The sequence below is a fragment of the Manihot esculenta genome, chromosome 1, assembly GCF_001659605.2.
Source record: "Manihot esculenta cultivar AM560-2 chromosome 1, M.esculenta_v8, whole genome shotgun sequence".
NCBI classification, from domain to species: domain Eukaryota; kingdom Viridiplantae; phylum Streptophyta; class Magnoliopsida; order Malpighiales; family Euphorbiaceae; genus Manihot; species Manihot esculenta.
The window spans coordinates 33,992,053-34,013,109 of record NC_035161.2 but is presented as its reverse complement, the minus strand read 5'-3'; the positions used below and the strand labels follow the sequence as shown (position 1 = coordinate 34,013,109).

Genomic DNA, 21,057 nt, shown 5'->3' with positions numbered 1-21,057 from the left:
ATTTTTTAAATGAGGAAAACTTTATTTTTATATCTACAAAAACGCTATTTTTTAAATATTTGCAATTTATATTATAATTTCTCAAGTCAAAACTTGCCTTGTTACTTGAGAAATATTTTTTAATAATGTAATTTATTTTTTTATTTAATAATTATAATATTAAAAAATAAAGAATATTAAATAATTCAGTGACCTTAAAAAAATTCTCAAACTTAAAAAAAAAAACTATTTATCATTTTTAAAAAGAAAGTATTTATTTTAAAAAGACAATATTTAATTTAAAAAAATATTTCCATTCAAAAATTAAAAAATATTTGAAATTTTGAAACAAACCAATAAATATTTTCAATTGGAATATACTTTCAATTTCAACCATAACACTTTTGATTATTTGAATATTTAATAATATATAATACATCGGTTTTCACCACTATCCATAAATTCTTAAAAATAATATGTTTAAAAAAAATAAAATAAATTTTAATTTCCCAGTTTATAGGCGAACTTCTAATTAGGTCACTTATGTTTGAATTTAAAATGTCATGTTCAGGTTCAAAACTCAAATAAAAGTTCTTAATTATCAAATTTAAATTAAAATATTTTCAACTTTAATAAATATTATATTTACTATTTTCCTGATTGAAATATTAAAGATAAAGAGTGCTAAAAAAATGAATAAGCTTTATAAATTAAACAAATGATTTTTATCTTTTTAAAAAGAGAATAGTTTTTGTTAAAATAACCTTTTTCTTCCCTCTTCAAATTTAAAGAACTTATAATTTCTCTCCCAAACTTCTTTCCACATTCTGAAGACCCAAAACATGAAATAAGATTAATTTATTTATTTTTCTCTCATTTCTCTTCACCTCTCCAATCCGAACACACTGCTTATTTTCCCAATCCAAACACACTCTAGGAGGTAAAGAGTCGGTCAGGAAAATGTTAATCATAGGTTGTTGCGGAAGTTCTGAGCATCAATAACAAATCTGATTCTCTTCTCCGACTTCTCTACATATTCTCTCTATTTTTTTACTCTCCACTTTCTTTCTCTGATTTTCTACCATTACTTTCTTTTTTTCTCCCTTCAATTCCTCTTTACTTCTTCATGCAAAACCCTGAATTATTTGAAAATGCAATGAGGTTGCCAATTCCTACTGCCAGCTTACATTTCTGGGAGAAAATGCAATGGGGTAGTCACAGACATGAATATACCTAAAGAGACCGTTACCAACTTATGTCCTAATAGAAGTCCTCGCACAGTTTCAAGTTTAATTATCGAAATCATTACCTTTCTTATCCTAGAATGCTCATTGTTTATATGAATTTCTAAGCACTCGACTTCTATAGATTATGAACAATTTCAGCAGTCGTTGCAGACCACAAGCACATGTATCAAAAGCTGTACAAATACTATTGCAATCATAATTGATTACTCTAAGTAGGTTGACTCGATTCACTATACTTGAATCCAGAAAGCTGTGCAAGCTCTGACAGTTCTTGCTCTCCACTCAAGACCTGCAAGAAATACCTGTTTCGATGAGAACACCCACCAGACTTATTATAAGGTAGAACAGAACAGCAACTCCAGAATGACAGAGTGGCTATTTTATACATGAAGTGCAACTACACAACTCTAATTCACCAAGATAAATTTTGGATCCTATAATTTTCAGATCCCTTGGCACTAGACCAAAATAGTTAACAAATTCTTTTAGTAGTTCAGAACTAGGTTATACAAATCTATTAAATTTCCCTTACCTCAATAATTTGTATTGTGGTTCGCCACTCGCTAGTGCCCGAGACGGCTTCACCTCGTCCAATAGGCAGCTCTTTTCTCATAAGCCGACAGATTCCACACAATTTTCTAATCTAAAATAGCTTTGTTACCAATTGTAATGGCCCAGTTCCCACTGATCCAAATAATTTTTGCACACTTTTCCACTATGGCAAAAATGGTTAACCAAATTTATTCTAGTAGTTTTGAGCTGCATTATATAATCCACTTAAATTTCCCTTACCTAACTGATGTGGGACAAATCCCACAAGCAGTGGGAGAGTTACAGAAACTCATGCCAAAAAGGAATATATGAATCATCAAGTAGGCACACCTACATGTTCCCTAGAATCTCCTTTGCTTTTACTACAATGAAATGTTCTATGGACATGATAACTATCATTGTATTCCTAGGCACTGATAAAGATAACCAAAACACAACTCACTCAAACTATAGGGAAAAATAAAAGATATATTTAGATGATGTCACTTGTAAAAAAAGAAGAAAAAATAGAAAAGCATAGATGCATAACAACCTTACTTACCTGATCATTGATCACCCAAGTAGGAAAACCCTCGATTTTAGCATCTGCACACACCTTGGCTATTTTAGTTCCTTTCCTATATCCATCGGGAAAGCATTCCACATAGTCCAAAATATCTGATGCCTCCTTTCCGAACATCTATATTAGCAACACAAAGTAGATGGTGTAAGAACAGTTAAGCCTAATTGCCAAGATCAAGAGTTTCCTATCAAATGAAAATGCCTTGATAGAGAAAAGTTTTCCGCGAAGTCTAGCTCTTCAATTGCAGATAGTTCATACTTTCTTATTATCAAAGAAATAATAGTGATTTATCTGTTTCAACAAACTTATGAGTTTCATTTGGCTAACTCTTGGTCCAATGATAAAAGTACAAGCCATTCACTGTTCAGGTACTTATCATTAAAAATGAGCTTTACGTACCCATGCTAATAATTCTACACAGGATACCGGCTCCAGCTATTAAATAGAAAGAGTCGCAATTTATTACCATAGATTTGTAATGATAAAAAGCAATCTTTATTAGCATAATTAGTGCTAATTTTACATGTCTTCGACTTTAATTTCTGCTTCTGGATTGCTACAATCATCTAGCACATAAGGTTGAACAGACTCTCAAGTACTGATGTTACAACCTTGCTTAGTACCTTACTCCAAAATAACCATTATATAAAAATTACGACAATGACATACCTGCTTCTGTTCTAAACAATGTGAACACCAGAAGGCCCCATACATTTTAGCTCCTATGGAATGCAGATGCCTTGCAAGTGAAACAGCAAAAGGACTTGATGGCGTGGTTATTTCAGAGGTAAAATATGGTAGATTGATTTCAGCCAGGCTGTATATATAGAAATGAACAAGAAAGTGTTAGGGCGAATGCTCCCTTACAGAAAAGTTCAGTATGCATCTTAAAGTATAGTCAGAGAAGCATGCAGCAACCACACAACACATACATCTGCCCTAGCAATAAAATGCCCTACCTCCCTCATTCTTTCCAATATTATAACTTGCCATTAATAAATACAAAGAAGTTGATCGTCAGCCATCTAACCATTGAGTAGCAATAACTAACTCCATGGACAAAAAACAAGCAGGTGCACCAGGAATGACAATATACAGCTGGAATTATTTGAAGAGTTAAAAAACATTCTTACGTAATAGCTCATGAAAGCGAAAAAAATACCATGATCTATGCACAACTTTAATCACCTGGAGGATGCAGGTGCAGAAGTACCATATGAGGTGCTCAATGCAGCAATCACCAAGAATGCGACAGATAACTGCAAACCCAATACTTTCTGGATCTCTTGCAAACCAAAATCCTATGAAAGTGAAAGAGTGGGAGAGAAAATAAGAACATTTTCGATGTTGTCATTCCAATTACAGCAACGTCCTATTATTTCCTTGAGAGATGTAAAACAAAAGCATACCTTTAAAGTGATGAAAAATAAACTGAATGACAAGAAAGCTGACATTAGGCAGTATGAGCAAGATGCTCCTGACAATTTTGTGCTAAGAATGTACAAAAAATATCCACTAGCAGTTGCCATGGAGGTAGCGGTCGCAAGTAAAATCAAACGACCATTAGACTCGCCAATTCCGAAGGGATTCTTTCTAGGCAACTGTAAACCAAGTGCTGCAACAAAACCATATGCTACTATCCCAATGACTGGAAGAGGAACACCTACCAAATGCCAAAAGGACTGTCATTGAAACCATCTTTCAAACACATTACCTGCAATATAATTCATATAGGATTTCCCGGTCAAAGAAAAAAAAAATTCTAACACGACAATTCTATTAGGTATGACCCACTGCAGATAAAGCAACAGAAGACAGCATATATACATTACGCTTGGAGGGGAAAAGTACCAAAAACGATAGCATAATCACTGTTCAGTACGTCGCCACAGCTGCCACCACCAAGAGGACAAAAGGCATCTGAATCGGTGAGCTTGAGGTAAGTCAAGTATACAGTTTCCAGAAACCCTGTTCCTCCGAGGGCTGCACACCAATTGTATGTAGAAATGCTCGAAGATGATAACGAAGGATACGGAGGCGAAGAAGACGTCGTCGTTTCAGATTCGGATTCCGCATCTTGATTCGCCCCTGAGGACATGCACTTCACTCTCAAACCTCTACACCATCCCTTCTTCAAGGAGAAAAAAAATAGACACAGGAAAAAAGTTAAGGGAAATGAATCAAGAAATCGTGAAGAGGGATATCAAAGGATTTGGAGAGAACCTTGAATTGGGTTCTGGCCGTAACGGAACGAGAAGGAAGAGAAGGAAGAGGACAGGATCGAGACATGAGCGGAGAAGACGAGATGTTGACGAAGCTGGCCATTGTTGCCCTTTGTCTTCTTCAACAAACAAACATGTGGCCAAGGTCTAATTTCTTTCTGCTCGGTTGATTTTCAGCTTCAAGTCTTCAACCCAATTCGGAAAAGCCCATTGCAACTCATCTTTTACACGATTTATTTCAACTAGAGAAAAAATTGTTCTTATAACATAAGAAAATTTACCATTTAATTTTTTAATCTTAAAAATTATATTAAAATATTTTAATATTTTAATAAATTTATTATTTAATCATTCCATTAATTTTACTATTATACATTTTATTATTTAATTTCTATAATTTTAAAAAATTTATCGATTAATCTTTTAAATTTTTAAAAAATTTATTAATTAATCATTTTATATCAAAAACATTTTAAAACTTTTTATTTTACATAATGAGTAAAATTAATAAAAAATAACTAATAAAATTTTAAAATATTAAAAATATTTTAATATATCTTTTTTAAAAAAATTAATTAATAAATTTTTCTATACTATAAAAATTAAATAATAATTTCTCATTTGATTCACTTAAATATTGTCTAAATAATAAACTTGGCAACTTTACTCTGTTTTCAGCGTTAATTTTATAATGCCCAATCTTGTATTTTAAAATTACAAAAACGAATTCCCACAAATTAGACATGACTGCAATTTATTTTAATTTTTTTCAATTAAAAAAATCAAATTCTCTTATTTCTAATTAAAATAAATTCTTACAAAAATTTTTATTCTGAATATAAAGTTAATTATCATGATATTAATATGTATAATTGTATGAAATCAATTTGTTGAGAAGTTCAAATTCACATATAAATTTGTCTTATCTTGAAAGGTTTCATTTATAAATTCACTAAATTTTTATTTGATATGTTTTAATTTTATAAAAAAAAATTAATAAATTTTTATAAAATTATGCATAATTCTATTTTATTTTAAAAATAAAAATTTATTAAGTTAAACAAATTTAAAATTTTCTATTTCAAATAAAAATACAATAATTCATTAATAAATGAATCTTATTATTAACTTGTAAAATATTATTTAGAAATGGAAACCAAATCAATAATATTAAATTCAATCACAAACGAAGTGAAGTACTTGTTGATAAGATTATGCCCAAGCCAGAGAAAGCTAAGCTTGAGCCGCAATCCCACATCGTAAAAGCATAAATGTTTTGCTAAGGACAGAGCTTATAAAATAAACGCGAGGCCAGCGTCGAAGGTATCTTTGCGCTTGGGGCAATGACGCAGCTAATGAGGTTCTAACCGAGGCGCGTCTATTGCTGGTTGAAAACTATTTCCAAACCCCCTCTTCGGCCTAGGCTTGTCCTTGGCCGTCGAGAATTTCTGGAAGGGCTCCCTTCGGGGTAAAGCCCTACAATTCTCAGTTAAAACCTTTAACTAATTCTTGCTTTTCTCAACGTTCGAAGTTCAATTAGTAGCCTTCCCAAAAGTTAAATCAACTTTAAATTTTGAATTCGTTAGTTAATAATTGAGCGTAATTGGAGAAAAAAAAAATTACGGACTGTTTAGTGGAATTTTTATGTAAGCGTATTATAAAATCTTAGTTAAAAAAGAGTAATATATTTTTTATGTATTTTCTCCGAGTCGAAGAAAAAGATAGAATTCTTAATTTATATCATCAAAACTATTAAAGGATTAAAATTACCAAAATTTAATCATAATTTTTTAAATTATGAGAAATATTTAATTACCGGCCAAACTGACATGTACAGAAATTTTATTCAGAAATATTAAAGGATTAGAATTATAAAATTTTAAATTTTATTTTTTCTTACTATGAGAAATGTTTAATAATTGAATTACGAGTCAATTGATATGAATAGAAAAACCAGTGTCATGTATTATTCGTTGTTTTACGGAAATGATTAATAAATTTTTAAAATCTGCATCTCTATTTGTTTTTCTTTTTAAATTTAAAAAAAATTAATCAATATAAATATTTTATAATTAAAAAAATTAAGTTAATTTTAAAAAATATTACTCGTTTTTCATTAATTACGCTACTTAAAAAAATATTTTCACAAATAAACATACACTGTAACTAAATTAAATCTACTATTGTTAACCACTAAAGGTAAAAATCTTTTTACTGAATAAATAATTTCTTTAAGGAAATGCTTTTCTTACTGTGTACGAGACTAACTCAATTATTTTATAGCCTTATTTTTTGAAAAAAAAAAATCAAATATGAGAAAAATTGCAAAAACAAACAATAAATTGTTTATATGTTACTTTGAAAAAGAAATTCCATCTAATATCAATTTTAAGAAACTCAAGGAATAATTTTAAATATTTTTTCTATAATTATAGTATTTGTATACACTAACTGAAAGCTTGAAACACAGGAGAGAATGAATCACGTGCTGCATTGAACTTTGCGTGGTGGTAATTCTTCTACGACGCCGTGTCACATTATATAAAATTGAAAGACGTCCCACATCGACAGAGAAAAGAGGAGATGAATGTAGGAGGCTTACAAAATGAAGTTTGTAAGACTAGGAAGAGCATACCTTTCTCGGCCTTTTGGCTAAGATCAAGTGTAGTATCTGTTCTTATCAGTTTAATATCTGATACGTGGACTATTAGTCCACATGATATTAAATTAATTTTTTTAGGGGAAGGGCTCATAACAGTAGCTTGCTATTGGAACCCTTGAGCGTTGCCCATGCGTTGCATTACTGCACGGGCCTGGCGCACCCCACCAAGACTAGTCAGAATTTCTTTTTTCCGAGTTTTAAATTATTCAGATCCTACATTTATTTATTAATAGATATTCTTATTTATGCAGATCCATCAAAATCCCAATTAACAGAAATTGAAATCTCCAATTTGTGAACCATGATTAATTTGGAAATGATTTTTTGGACCACTACAAATACAGGATTTGCCAGGTGTGTGAAATAAGAACCAGGCATTGAAAAATGTGATACATAAAACGTATATGAAAATGAACCTTATCCATGCAAATATGTGTGCCTGCCTACATGTCATCTAATCATCTTTGATTCCAATTTGGATGTGTGCGAAATTGCAGTAAATCACTATCAAACACTAATCGTTGACGTGGCAGCCATGCTTCATCCTGATGACTTGAGCCACTAACTAACCTTTAACCCCCCTGCGGCCCTGCCCATCCATATCTTCTACATATATCTTTCAGTATTATCACTCACGACACACAATCCATAGAGCTTCAATACTCCTACTGTGTAAATACCCACAACTGAAAATGGAAGCCAAGTCCATTATTTCCGCTGCTACCTTCACTAGTTCCTCTCTAGCTCCAGTTTTTGGCTCTAATGATTTCAGTAACAGGTTTTTGTCTTTGATTTCTTGGGTTCTTTTCTCTGTTTTCCCTCTTTATATGCTTTAAGTTTTATGCTTTTGCTTACAGGAAGCTTTTGCCATTGCCTTCACGGGTTAATTATCCTGGGAGATGGAGTGTCGGTATCGATCGCAAAAGCTTCAGATTGTGGTATGTGAATGGAAAGAAAACTAAAGGGTTTTTGCTTAACGGGTACCTTTTTTTTCTATTTCAGTTTTTTTATCTTAAATATTGGTGTTGTGACTTGTGAAGCCCCAAGGCTAGTCTCAGAGGGAATCTGGAAGCTGTTGGAGTTCCTACTTCGGTGCCTATCCGAGTTGCACATGAACTTCTTCTCGCTGGACACCGATATTTGGATGTCAGGTATTTGGTTCTGAGAGAGATTCTGTTTTGGATGCACCATCTGTATTTGCTTCTTTGCCTGTAAGAAACAAGACGAGCAATTTCTTTTGGTTATGGTGACACTTGCAGGACTCCTGAAGAGTTCAGTGCTGGACATGTGGTAGGGGCAATAAACATTCCATATATGTACAGAGTTGGATCAGGTAATTCTTATATTTTCTTGAACATATTAGCCAATCTGGTTGTATTCCTATTTGTTATGTGGATTTAATCAAGCTTGTTGTGGCAGTAATGATCTCTTTGTGATGGCTAAAATCTGTTCATTAGATTGGAATTCCATTTCTTTATTTCCCTTTTCTCGGTCAGGTGCCAATAGGTAATTCTGAGCAGTAGTGGTAGTAGTAGTAGACGAAGATTAACAGTAGTTGAACTTGAAGCTCTTTTGATTTGTGGACACTCTGGAAGATGTGCATTATTTTGTGATTAAGTTGTTCAATACCTTACATACTCTACATCTCTCTGAATTGTTGTTTTGCTTCTTGATGTAGGAATGTCAAAGAACCCTAAATTTCTGGAGCAAGTATCTTCACATTTTGGAAAATATGATGAAATTATTGTTGTGAGTCTCTGCCTAAAATATCAATTGGTTTCCAGCCATATCTTTCTGTCTTTTCTTCTCATGGTCTGGTCTGTAACTTCCTGTCTTTACAGGGTTGCCAAAGTGGGAAAAGGTCTATGATGGCTGCAACCGATCTTTTAGCTGCCGTAAGCACATCATCCTGAAGATATTAAGCTTGAATTTCATTTACTTGTCTTTTCAAACGCAAAACATCCTAGTTTGGTAGAAGATCAAACATCAAGTGGGTGTTTCTGAAAGTTTGCTTAGAAAGCACAGAATGAATTGCTTTTCCTCACCTAAAGATATAGAACAATTTAAGCATAAGTTCCATCCTCAAACTTGAGGAATCAGACCTGATTTTCAATGAAAATGCCAAGTTTTGGCACACTCATCACAAGAAGTGAAAATGGAGTAAGAAACAAATTTATTTCGGCCTAGAAAAAGCTAAAACACTGCTAAAATCAAACATCCATGGTTTTTGTGTGTTTGAGTTTGTTAAATTGAGTGCATTAGTTGGATGCTTATTCCATTAAAACTGAAGTTGAATATTCTTCTGCAGGGTTATACTGCCATCACTGATGTTGCTGGTGGATTTGCTGCTTGGACGCAGAATGGACTTCCAACGGAAGATTGATGTATTTTGGTGGGAATCGTGAATCCTGAAACTACCACGAGTTTTAGTTCACAATTAGCAGAGAAGGTGATGTGCAAAAAATCACTTCACCTTAACAGTAGACAGTGCTACCACAGATTATTGTAAAAAGCATATCAGAGTTATATGGATAGTTGCTGCTTTCATGGAAAATCAAAATGTACTGTTGTAAATGTCATGGGAAGCAAAATAAAATGTCTACTTTGTACAGAAATCCTTTTCTTTCCTTCTTACTCTTTTGGCTCCAATGCACAGGGTTTCAGTTTATTTTAACCAAACATTTAAAAAAACTATTCTTCAACAAGTACAGATATAATTACATTATAATACAAAGTGGAGCTCATGCTGGGGATCACCTAAGCCAAACAAGACCTGAGGACCGAGCACCGATGGTATCATAATCTAGCTGCTCAACGCCCCGAGGAGCATTAGACGGTATCATCGTCCCCGTAGAAAGATAATTAATTATTCTAAACTTATAATCAATTAATCTATTAATATTTTTAGAAGATCTATCTATTTTCATGAATTTATTTAATTATATAACTTTCCATTATAATGTATTAATACTTTTTTTTTTTTTTGGGGGGGGGATAACAATGAGTATTAATTATTAGCTATTATGTTACCACAAAAAATCTGTCAATTTCTTATAACATCGTAGATAATAATGCACAAACTATTAAAAAATAATGTTATCATAATTAATAAATTAATGAAATTTTTTAAAAAAATAAATGTTTTTAAATTCTCGATGAATGTGTTTTGTCTCCTAGTTTAACGCCGCACATATATAACCTTTAAAGCGCGTTTAGATTAAGAATGAAAAGAATTAACGCACGTAGGTAAGAGAACTACCATTAATAAATTCACCAATTCATTTTTATTTTAAAACTAAATTATTCAACTTAAAGTATTGCCATATTTTGTAAAAATTGAACTTTATCAAAGCATCATTAGTCAGCTTATTATAATTTCAATAAAAAATTTAAATAATATAAAATTTTAAAATTATAAAATTAAATAATATAAATATTTTTACAAGATGTAGAAATATTTCCATTTAATGATTTTAAAATATAGACAAATTATTTAATTTACTAGAGGGCACTTGGCTAGGACTGAATACGATTGTCCATTTAGCCATAGTTTGGCCTCCTGGTTTCCCCATGTATAGAGTGGAAATCTTTCCTGATCCAAGGAAAAAAAAAAAAAGTTATTGGTTTAAGCTCCAAATTCATTTTCAACTGGATTAGATTTGTGCACACACAGGCCAAGTTTGCTTTCCACCTATTCCTCTAGTAATGATATGTACATAGCAGAAACTTCCACATCATATTCTACCTATTCTTCTAGTTTCAGTTGTTTTTCCAAATTACTCATCATGTATGTGCAGTAAGAGGAGAAAATGCAGAGGACAGATAGGTAAAAGGAAAAAAAAGAGTACACGAATACATACAAAATCCTACTTACATTGAAGAAAAAGGAAAAGGGGTAACAAAGCTAAAACTAAATTAGAGCAACGCATTTGTACAGTTAGAAGAAGGAAAACTGCCTGCGTATGGATGCATTATTAACAGCTATGTCCAACTTAATGGTGACCCCTTATCAGTGCTGAAAAAAAGCCACCTGATGATTTATCCTTGCGTCGATCTCCCTTCTCGTTTCTCACCTGTTTTAATTGAAAATTTAGAACCATTAAATGGGCCCAAATATTATCATAGGCAGTTCAGTACCTCTTTGTCTATTTGCTGAAGGATATCTATAATTTCGGAGAAGTTGGGTCTCTGACTTGGATCTTGCCGCCAGCATCTCTCAAGAAGTTCTGAAAGTTTTGGATGAGCATTCTTGGGAATTGTAGGCCGTAGACCCTAAGAGGAAGTTAAAAATGAACTATCAATTGAAAAAGAGGAACTTATTTAAGTTTAATGTTTCAACACATACCTTTTGCACCACACCTACTGCTGCTTGCAATGGGGTCAAGTATGAGTAAGGAAGCTGAGATTTTAGTCATAAAATATAATAGTTAATACGAGATGAGATTTGTACCATAAAAAACTAACAAATTCATTTGAGACAAGACAAAAAATGATGTAATAGTGACATCTAAAACTTCCTCAAAGAATACAAGCCTTACTTCTCCTGTTAGAAGTTCCCATAATACTATTGCAAAGCTGAAAACATCAGCCTTGTGATCATATGGTTTGTGTTCAATCACCTTCATACAATTAAAGTAAACTGTAAGTAAACGTAAGAAGATAAAGCAAAGAAAAAACATATTTGTGAATTGTTTCTATTTAATTGGCCACGTTGATTATTTAGGTTTTTGTTATAAATTTTTTACCATTTACCAATTATATATGTTCTCTATTTATTGTTGTAATCTCTATGGTGCAACAATAAGAACCCTAGTAGACTCTCGTTAGTGAATTCTTGAGACTGGATAAGAAATATAATTTATTGCACGTTATTAAACAATTTTCTATTATAACAGAAAAGCACATCATTCTTATACAATGAGTACTTCAGCATGGAGACCAGGTACCTCCATTAAAGTTGGGAATTACTGTCATGCAAAGAAACATATATGAGAGAAGTGAAGTCCGTGTCCAAGAAAAGGGATACCTCTGGTGCCATCCACCGGTATGTTCCGGTTTCAGCAGTCATTACTCCAGATTGAGTTTGCACCCTGGCAACCCCAAAATCAGCAACCTTAACAACCTGTAGCAGAAGGATCTATGAATTTAGAACAATCAAATCCAATTTATATTGTAAATATTTTAAGGTACATTCATATACGAAATATATAAGTAACAAAATTCTACACAAGAAATAATGTCATCAACGTCCAGCACGGAGAACCAACCAATCCAAACACTGTTGAAAACATTATAACCCACAAAACATGTTTATACATTTACACAGTACTGCCTAGCTTAAGCAATATCCACCGACTTCTATTGTTAGAAGTGAAAAGATATACTGATGCTCCTTGTCAAAATCCTGTCAATCTAGAGGGCATTAGCATTGAGTTGGATATCCTGTTGTCAGAGTGAAATCAGAACAAGGTTTCACAATAAGGATCAACAGAGGCCATTTATTTGTTTCAAAATAGAAAGCATAGCATTCAGATGTATTAAAGTAATGGCAATTTTTTAAATTTTAGAACTAATTATGTAATTTATTAAGCTCCGAGACAGGTAAATATAAAACAAGCCTAGTATTAAATCTTTGACATTATTCAAATTTCAATGTCCAGGATATTCATGCCTAGGAATACAAAATATTAAAATCTTGGAGCCCAAACTGTCCTCTTCCCTCTCTTATTCTTCTCTGGATCTAAATCTGGCCTACCCTTGCTTTTTCTCATATGGTGGCAGTGGTCCTCTCTCTTTTTTCCCCTTTTTAATAAATAAATATATCCTAGTTCTGGTTTTCTTGTAGTTTAAAAAAAATATATGTTGTTTTCATTAGTGTTTGTTAAATTTAGGTCAGACCTAACTCACCCAAAAGTTAGCCGAAGAGGGAAGAGTGCCTATGGCCCATATAAGGGGGCGCATTACCACCAATGTGGGATTCAATATACCCTTCACGCCCAGAATTTTTACTGGTGCGTGATATATTTATGGGAGATCCAACATCGAGTGGTAGGGCATATTAAATTTGGGCCAGGCCTAACTCACCCCGAAAGCTAGTTCAAGAGGATCCAGAATTTTACTGGTGCATGACATATTTATGGGAGGCCCAACATCGAATGGGAGGCTATGATGATACTATGTTAAATTTGGGTCAGGTCTAACTCAGCCAAAAGTCAGCTCATGGGGGAGGAGTGCCTATGGCCCGTATAAGAGCATATTACCACTGATGTGGGATTCAACAGTGTTCATCCCCACTAAGAATTTATACTGTTCTTTATGGAAGTTTTGAATTCTCTTAGGTCTTTTAAGTACAAAAGGTTCTTGGCTATGGTGATAAATTTGATATTCCACAACTGGGCTCATTTAATACTGGGGAGTTGATTTGCACTTGCAGCTTACAAAATAGCCATTGAGCAATGAGTGCTTAGTGCCAAGTTGCAGGTTACAAATTCTCCATCAATGTGAATGGGAGAATAGAGGAAATTACAATAATTGAAGAAAGGTTATCGAAAAAAAAGGCAATATTACTACAAAAAAAATATTTAAGAAAAATTAAATAGTGTGATTGTAATGCAAAATGTATGATCACAAATTTTCTAGATGGCAATAACAAGAAAAATAAGTTCTTAACTAAAAATTCATATAAATATAGAAGGATCATGAAATCCAATGATATAAAAGTTAAAAGGAAATGTTCTTACTTCATTTTCATCCATGAGAAGATTGGCAGTTTTCAGGTCCCTATGAATTATATTATTTTGGTGAAGATAACTCATTCCCCTGGACACATCAGTTGCCACTTTGATTAAGGATGGGAGCTTAAACACACCCTTCTGTTTGTGGAGAAAATCATATATACTTCCTCTGGCCATGAACTCTGTTAAAGCAATTTAGCATCAAAAGGTGAATGTCAGTGAAGAGAATGATAGCCATATCAACCTACTAATGGATATAAGATGATAACAGTTCATAGAAATCAAAATGGTGGTTTTTCTGCTAACCTCAAACCACATCAATAAAAATGAAAATTTCCATCTATTAGCAACATAGTCTATAAATAATAAAGGTGGAAGTTAGTCAATGGTTAGGACTTAGGAGAACACTAGCATAAGGCAGGAAAGAACTCTTTTACTGCATCAACTAAATACAGAAATGTCAAATACTTTTACAACTACAACGTCCAAAACACTGCAGATTGAAAAGATCGAATAGGAGTCACCTGTAACAATGCACAAGTTTGGAGGTCGGGTGCATGCACCTATGAATTGTACTACATTCTTATGCCGAATTTTCCTGCAAAGTGCAAAAAAGATCGAGTCATTGCAGTAAACAAAGGAGCAGGGAAGACAAAGCAAGCACAGATTAGAACTTTCCCATGGAATGAAAATTAAGAAGAATGCATCACATGTAAATAAATAAATAATGTAGCACAACAAACGGAATACCAAGAGTTTGGTCATATCAAGTCTCCCTTCAGGACCATAACTGTTAACAGTCTCCACTTTTCTCCTCACAGCAGTCAAGTAGATTACCATTTGCTCCCACAAATTTATAGCATTCATAAAAATTAAAATTGAGGGTTCACCCGCCAAAGTTCTAAAAAGATAGACTGATAAATATAATACACGTGTATAATGTTGCACGTAAAAGACTTTCAGTAGGCATTTGAAGACAACTGCATATTCCAAAAAGGCTTTATTTGTTTTCTTTTTCTTTCTTTTTTCTTCTTCATTTTCTTCCTTATCTTTTTCAAGTTTCAAAGTATAAAAGATTTAATCAAGCACATACGAAAGAGATACTTAGAAACGAAAATGGGCACTTCTCTCAAGCATTATGACAAACCTCATTATGTAAACTTCTTGTGAAAACTCTCTAAGCAATTCTTCACTGACACGCTCAGGCTTGAGGATTTTGATTGCCACTTCCTGACTACAATATGTGCCTCTATATCTGGAGGTTAAAAGGTAGATCAAGTAAAGACTTGCACAATATGCAAATGCAGTTTTCAAAAGACCAACTTACAGATCACCATATGATCCAGATGCAACTTTGTTTTCGATTTTTAATTGACTGCTATCAATTTCCCAGACATCAGTTCCATCACTAGGTATTTCTATGCAGTCAGGAAGGGTTCTGACCCTTGTTTCATTTTGCTTGCTAGCAGCAGAAACAGAAGCTTTTTTTGAACAACTCTGCTCCTGCAGAAGATTACAATTTATCAAAACTACGCCACAAATTTTTCTTCAGGCTGATCTATTAAATGGTACGGCAAAAAGTTGAACTCAACTTTTTAGCCATATAAAGTTAATATTCAGCACTCAATACTGGCTATGAGACTACAAGCAAATAGTCTCAAATGCAGAATCCTATCTCATTTCTGTGATCCACAATCAGTGGCACAATGGTTCCAGGAATTATAACATTATCAAACAAATCAAACCCAAAGAGATACATTGAACATTGTAACATAGATAATTATAGTGAAGTGTCTAATCTACTAGAGCTCTCAGCACAAAATTCATAAAGTTTAAAGATTAACCAAAAATGAAGAAACTCTGCAGTTCTGAAGATAAAATATCAAGAACCATATTAGTATATTACTCATTTAAAAAGATTATCACTGTTGCAACCTCACTAATTGCTGCATATACTGGGAAAGAAAGGAGGACCAAAATAAACTGAACAATTAAAAACTTCAATAACACATTGCGAATCAAACATAGAGCAACCACTTCATAAGCACCAATGCTAGTCATTCATATCATTTGAGACAGCCTACGGATGACTAGCTCAACCTCAATTTGGTTTATACTTTATATCAACTATATTCAGCTGGGTCATATATTCCACCATCTGTTAAGTTGCCTAAAACATACAATAGGTGAAAGAAAGTTATTTTAGCAACACACATCAACAAATAAAACGACAGGTTTTATTCGGCTATAATACTCTTACAGCATTACAAATTTCAAACAATCAAGAGCAAAATGTATTCAAGTTCTAGAGAGGTGCACAATTGTAACCAAATAATAATAATAACAATAATCAAAATCAGTATGGAGAAAAAGTACCTTAAACTTTAAGATTTCCTTTTCCAGAGCATTTCTAAGCTCCTCAGTTTCCTGAATTTTCCATATGCAATCATGTGAAGCAACACAGAAATGTGAAAAGAAGGTGTCAGTCTGGCAATTGTCTTACTATTATAATTCAAAATAATATTAAATAAATTGGTCAACTAAGCAATACATATATATATATATATAAACACAAGGGGATAATTGTTAAACAGCCAAGTGCAACCAAAAAGTAATAGTGGTCTGAAGACAAGATCAAATATTTTAATGGGGTTTTATTTTATGGATGACGCCAACTAAAAGTGCTAATGAAGGTTGACAGTTTCAAACTCATCTCTTAATTCAAAGTTGACTTATTGGAATTTTCCATCATCAGTTGACATATTACTTTCATGTCTCCTACATGGTGAACAAAATGAACAAAACCTTATCATGTGTGAAAATTTGGAAATAATAATTGAAGGGTAACATTCTTCCACAGTTCTACTATAAGGCTTTTCAAATTAGAACTCTTAAATAGGTCTAAAAGCATACAGTATCACAGGCTAGGATGTTAGCATAGCAAACCAAAGAGAAAACAAACAAACAGAAAGAGAAGAGAGGAAAAAAGAACAAGAAAAATCCATAAATGTTCAAATCGAGATTATACTTCCAAAAACTCAGTGATGTGTGTGATATCAACAAAAACAAAAATTTTATTTGCAAATGTTTGAGTTGCCATCTTAAGTTGTTACTTTGATCACCCATCATACCTTTTTGATCTATGATATTCTCTTTACAAGAAATTTAAACAAAACAGATTGGATGAAGCCATTTCTATGCGAGTTTTATTTTTCAAGTAAGATTACAAAGTGAATTAAGATTGAGCTATGATCATTTGAAGACAACCTAATGTGCTCGTTTAATCATATAATCATGATAATGACGGGTTGAGCACCATGACACTAACTGTTCAGTGTTTTCCAACTGCCAAACAGACACTTAAATAGGACAACTTAAGTAAATAAGTAGATGTGTTACCTCACGAGGCCAACCATCAACAACAAACACATCCAAAGAAAACCCATCAACAGTGGAAAAAGCATGAGCTTCTTGAATGTTCAATCCAATCTCCGCAAGTAAGAAGGTCAACTGGAAAATTATTTAAAGTAATTACTTCTATATATTATCTAGCACATGGACGTAATTTTAATGCTATTCTTAAATTTCTTATAGAGACAGTGAATGACTAATACTGTAAAAGGAGTGTCTGCAAACATGCAAGTGATGCTGGAAAAAGTTATATATTTTTAATCTTTTCAAATTGCTCTAGAAAGACAGGTACATTACATTTGTAGCTCCATAAGTTGAAGCAAATATGAAAACCTTTTACTATAACTGTGCCCAAAAACATGTATAGCATAAGACTAGGCACCAGGCATACACTAATCCAACACAGTTTCACAGCTCAAAATGTTTGCGCAAGTAGTAAGTATTAATCACCAACCTCACTAAGGAGTTTTGGCCGATCAACTGTTGAAAAAGTGATCTCATGCATAGGCCTACAAGATTAAAAATTTCACAACAACAATAATAATAATGTCAATATGAATTGATGCTAGGCATCATAATTTATTAAAAAAAAGGTAATCCTAAATTGAACATCAAACTCCTGAATGCCAAATACAGAGGCCTCATGAAAATAATAAATATAATCTCAGAAAAGAGTGTGAATTTAAAGTTCGATCCAATTTTACATGCCTTTGATAATGGCCAGCTTGAGGGAAGTTTCTACTTTTAAATAATTTACAATGTCTCAGGATGAAAGAAGTCACACAAAATCTCTCAACATTCTTACCAAGAAAAACGTGATGCTGAATTCACAGCACTATCTCCATCTTGAACATGGTATCTATTGGCTTGAAATGCAAGTGCTTCAAGATTAGGTGTTGAGCCAAATGTAGGTGGTGGATGGACACTGTAGAAAGATAGAGAAAGAGAGATCAATGAAATGCATACATTACAAATTTTTTTCCCAGAAAAAATCAGGACAACAATAAACTATGAAAGTAACTTTGACAAAAAACCAAAGAAGAACGAAGGATGTAACTAGATGAGAAACAAATGTAATGAATATACCTCTGTCTGCTTGGCATATAAGAACTCTGTGCATCTTCTTTCATTGCACAGTCTGAAAGGATAGAATCAAAAGACATTTCATTGTGGATAGGATAAACCTGCATTGAAGAAAAGAAACGAACAAGCTATTTGTAACATATCATTGAGTCAGACTTTTTAGATAATAGCACGCTAAACACCCCCAATATCTCAGACCACTATTTATGTAAGACAAATAGGATGGTGATGCCATAGAAAAAAAATGATATCACCAAACACAATATTCTATATCAATCCTTTCTGGCATTCATATCAAGGAACATAGGGTAGAACCTGAAGGTGTGATTAAAACAATTTTCTCATTACCCTAAATAACTGGGATGATACTTAGATAGTTTGAAATTTCAATCGGACACAGATGTTATCCTTAACAAACTCTTTTTTAAGTATGCTAACCGATTACCATTACATTAACCGAAATCCAAAAAGTGGGGGCAAATAACTGGACCTTCCACACACCAAAAGCTATTCAATATGGGACACAGCTCATAAGAAAGAAGAGAACAAACATCATACTTCCTACTGACAATTGCCACTTTGACACACATTCCAAATGGAGTTTATTAAAATAGATCACCTAAGAGAGTTGCCCTTCTTGTTGATAACAGTTCAATCACTCTCAAGGGGAAAAGGAAGTCCGAAGGCAGAGATGACTATTGTCAAAGATGGGGAAAAATATCAATTGGAAGATTACCCTCTCTAAGGGAGGGAAAAAAATTATACCATGGAGAATTACCAAAAAAAAATAGATCAACTAAGAAAATTTCCCCTTCTGTCAATGACAGCTAAATGACAAATTAACTCTCAAGGGGCAAAAGAAAGCTCAAAGGCAGAGGTAACTATTGTCAAAGATGGGAAAAAAAGATCAATGGGAAGACTAATCTTACCGAGGCAAAATACAAAATACTTATACCATGGAGAACTAACCGTACTGCAGTTCTCAATGTCAAACATAGTTGTGCCAAAACCAGGCTTGAATAAGTTGACAAGGCAACCAACACAAAAGGTTGAGAACTCAAAATGAAACTAAATTCACACAGATTCAAAGAAACACGTGCAGGATATTGTAGTTTTTCCATGAGTTCCCACACTAACAGCTATTTTCCCAATTCCAAATCTTAAAGAAGAAGAAGAAAGGAAATAGCAAAGCAAATGATTTGGAAATCCATCTAGTAGTTAACTTTCACCTGCACAAGACGAACTTCAAACGCAGGTCGATTAGCTGGATGTTCCGCCAACTGCAGTAGTCTCTTATGCGTAAGCACATCTTCTGCTCTCTCCACATTCACATCCATTGCATATCTATGCATTAGCAACAAGATATCTCATCAAAGGTTAAAAACAGAGAAGAACAGACAATTCAATTTTCGCATTTAAGACAGAACTAAACTAGTTGTCCTTCAAATAATCGCATCATCCATTAGTACATCAAACCAACTTATTTGCCCATTTAACCAGGTATAATGCAGAAATCAACAAGAAAGCAAAGAAGACAAACATTATACATACATATATATATATATATACAAAAACACACGATGGCTGAAATGGTTCCAACCATTTAGCTTGTTAGAACTCTGGTTTCATGTTTCCGTTATTTGTTTCATTACAAAGAAACTGCGTTATAAAGGTAAATCTGAAACTCGGATAAGATTAAGGGGGACAAGAAGAAAAAGCGAAAAACGAGGAATCTCCTAACAAGCTTGAGTTGTTAAAATTACACCAATCAAAAGATCCCAAAGTGATATTCTTTCTAAAGCTTCCTTATGTTTCTCAGCAACCAAACAAGTAACGGTTAGGGGATCAAGAACTAGGTTAAGGCAAATACCTCGCAGGTAATCGATTGAAATGAAGCCAAAGCTGATCATCAAAGCCAGGAAGATTCGCCTCTTCATAATTGAACTCCTGTATTCGCCTAAGCACCTCGTTATACACCTCTAGTTTTTGCACGTGGTGTCGAGGATTCGCCTGCGAGTAGGAGTCCACTGCTCTACTTCCACAACTCTCTACGTCCTCTTCAATCGCCATTATTGGGCCACAGAAACGACAATTCAATCAATCCAGTAAAGCAAAAAAAAATTGCAGAGCAAAATGAATTAAGAGGTCTCAATCAAACAACGGCGGATCGCAACATGGTAGCGGAATGAATTTGACAAAATAGAAGAGGGAAAGGGAGAGAGTGTAGAGAGAACAAAGCTCAAACAACATAAAGCCAAAGGCGAGTGTGATGGCGATGCTTTTTCATTTTTATTTTTTTTCCTTTTTTTTTAAGAGAGTTGAGTTGGCTGCCTTTCTTTCTCTCTTGCCGTGAGAGTTCCACGTCAGCATTGGGTCCACCAGCTGGTGGGTCATGAGGCGTCCACATATTTCTTTTAACTGCCTTATTGGATAAACCAAAAAAAAATTTTTTCCCCTTCGTAATAACATATTTATTTTCAATTTCATACTTAATTTATTTATATAGTGTATTTTTTTAAAAAAAATACTTAATTTACTTTCTTATTTGTTATACATTATACTAATTATTTTTATAAATATAAATTCAATTAAAAAATTTATATAA

General features: G+C 33.2%; 4 protein-coding genes and 2 non-coding genes across 7 annotated transcripts; 3 read left to right on the top strand and 3 right to left on the bottom strand.

Annotated features, from left to right (window-relative positions):
• Positions 1 to 1,313: 1,313 nt before the first annotated feature.
• On the bottom strand, positions 1,314 to 4,782 carry LOC110611322 (thiol-disulfide oxidoreductase LTO1). 2 transcript variants are annotated; one of them, XM_021751573.2, is made up of 7 exons: positions 4,564 to 4,782; positions 4,192 to 4,471; positions 3,750 to 4,003; positions 3,529 to 3,641; positions 3,010 to 3,157; positions 2,320 to 2,457; positions 1,314 to 1,515 (listed from the first exon to the last, which is right to left on the bottom strand). In XM_021751573.2, exons 1-7 carry the CDS (start codon positions 4,663 to 4,665, stop codon positions 1,435 to 1,437), a joined length of 1,116 nt encoding a protein of 371 aa, XP_021607265.1. In that variant the 5' UTR covers positions 4,666 to 4,782; the 3' UTR covers positions 1,314 to 1,434. The 2 variants fall into 2 exon arrangements, with proteins under 2 accessions (XP_021607265.1, XP_021607275.1); XM_021751583.2 differs by having other exon boundaries at positions 4,192 to 4,468.
• Positions 4,783 to 5,887: 1,105 nt separating this feature from the next.
• On the top strand, positions 5,888 to 6,038 carry LOC122721869. The gene has a single exon (XR_006348649.1). It is a non-coding gene; the product is annotated as a U4 spliceosomal RNA (small nuclear RNA).
• On the bottom strand, positions 5,941 to 6,525 carry LOC122724590. The gene is made up of 2 exons (XM_043960084.1): positions 6,491 to 6,525; positions 5,941 to 6,046 (listed from the first exon to the last, which is right to left on the bottom strand). The coding sequence occupies exons 1-2, from the start codon at positions 6,523 to 6,525 to the stop codon at positions 5,941 to 5,943; spliced, it is 141 nt and encodes a 46-aa protein (XP_043816019.1).
• A 668-nt stretch (positions 6,526 to 7,193) lies between these two features.
• On the top strand, positions 7,194 to 7,389 carry LOC122721882. The gene has a single exon (XR_006348663.1). It is a non-coding gene; the product is annotated as a U2 spliceosomal RNA (small nuclear RNA).
• A 407-nt stretch (positions 7,390 to 7,796) lies between these two features.
• LOC110619282 (thiosulfate sulfurtransferase 16, chloroplastic) lies at positions 7,797 to 9,839 on the top strand. The gene is made up of 7 exons (XM_021762620.2): positions 7,797 to 8,002; positions 8,082 to 8,162; positions 8,265 to 8,375; positions 8,484 to 8,557; positions 8,903 to 8,973; positions 9,066 to 9,119; positions 9,533 to 9,839. The coding sequence occupies exons 1-7, from the start codon at positions 7,917 to 7,919 to the stop codon at positions 9,605 to 9,607; spliced, it is 552 nt and encodes a 183-aa protein (XP_021618312.1). The 5' UTR covers positions 7,797 to 7,916; the 3' UTR covers positions 9,608 to 9,839.
• A 1,104-nt stretch (positions 9,840 to 10,943) lies between these two features.
• LOC110620260 (serine/threonine-protein kinase STY17) lies at positions 10,944 to 20,741 on the bottom strand. The gene is made up of 16 exons (XM_021764314.2): positions 20,323 to 20,741; positions 19,682 to 19,796; positions 18,456 to 18,553; positions 18,175 to 18,294; positions 17,824 to 17,878; positions 17,358 to 17,468; positions 16,335 to 16,385; positions 15,286 to 15,461; positions 15,106 to 15,213; positions 14,483 to 14,556; positions 13,965 to 14,140; positions 12,251 to 12,346; positions 11,763 to 11,843; positions 11,570 to 11,623; positions 11,362 to 11,496; positions 10,944 to 11,297 (listed from the first exon to the last, which is right to left on the bottom strand). Exons 1-16 carry the CDS (start codon positions 20,520 to 20,522, stop codon positions 11,217 to 11,219), a joined length of 1,731 nt encoding a protein of 576 aa, XP_021620006.1. The 5' UTR covers positions 20,523 to 20,741; the 3' UTR covers positions 10,944 to 11,216.
• Positions 20,742 to 21,057: the final 316 nt, after the last annotated feature.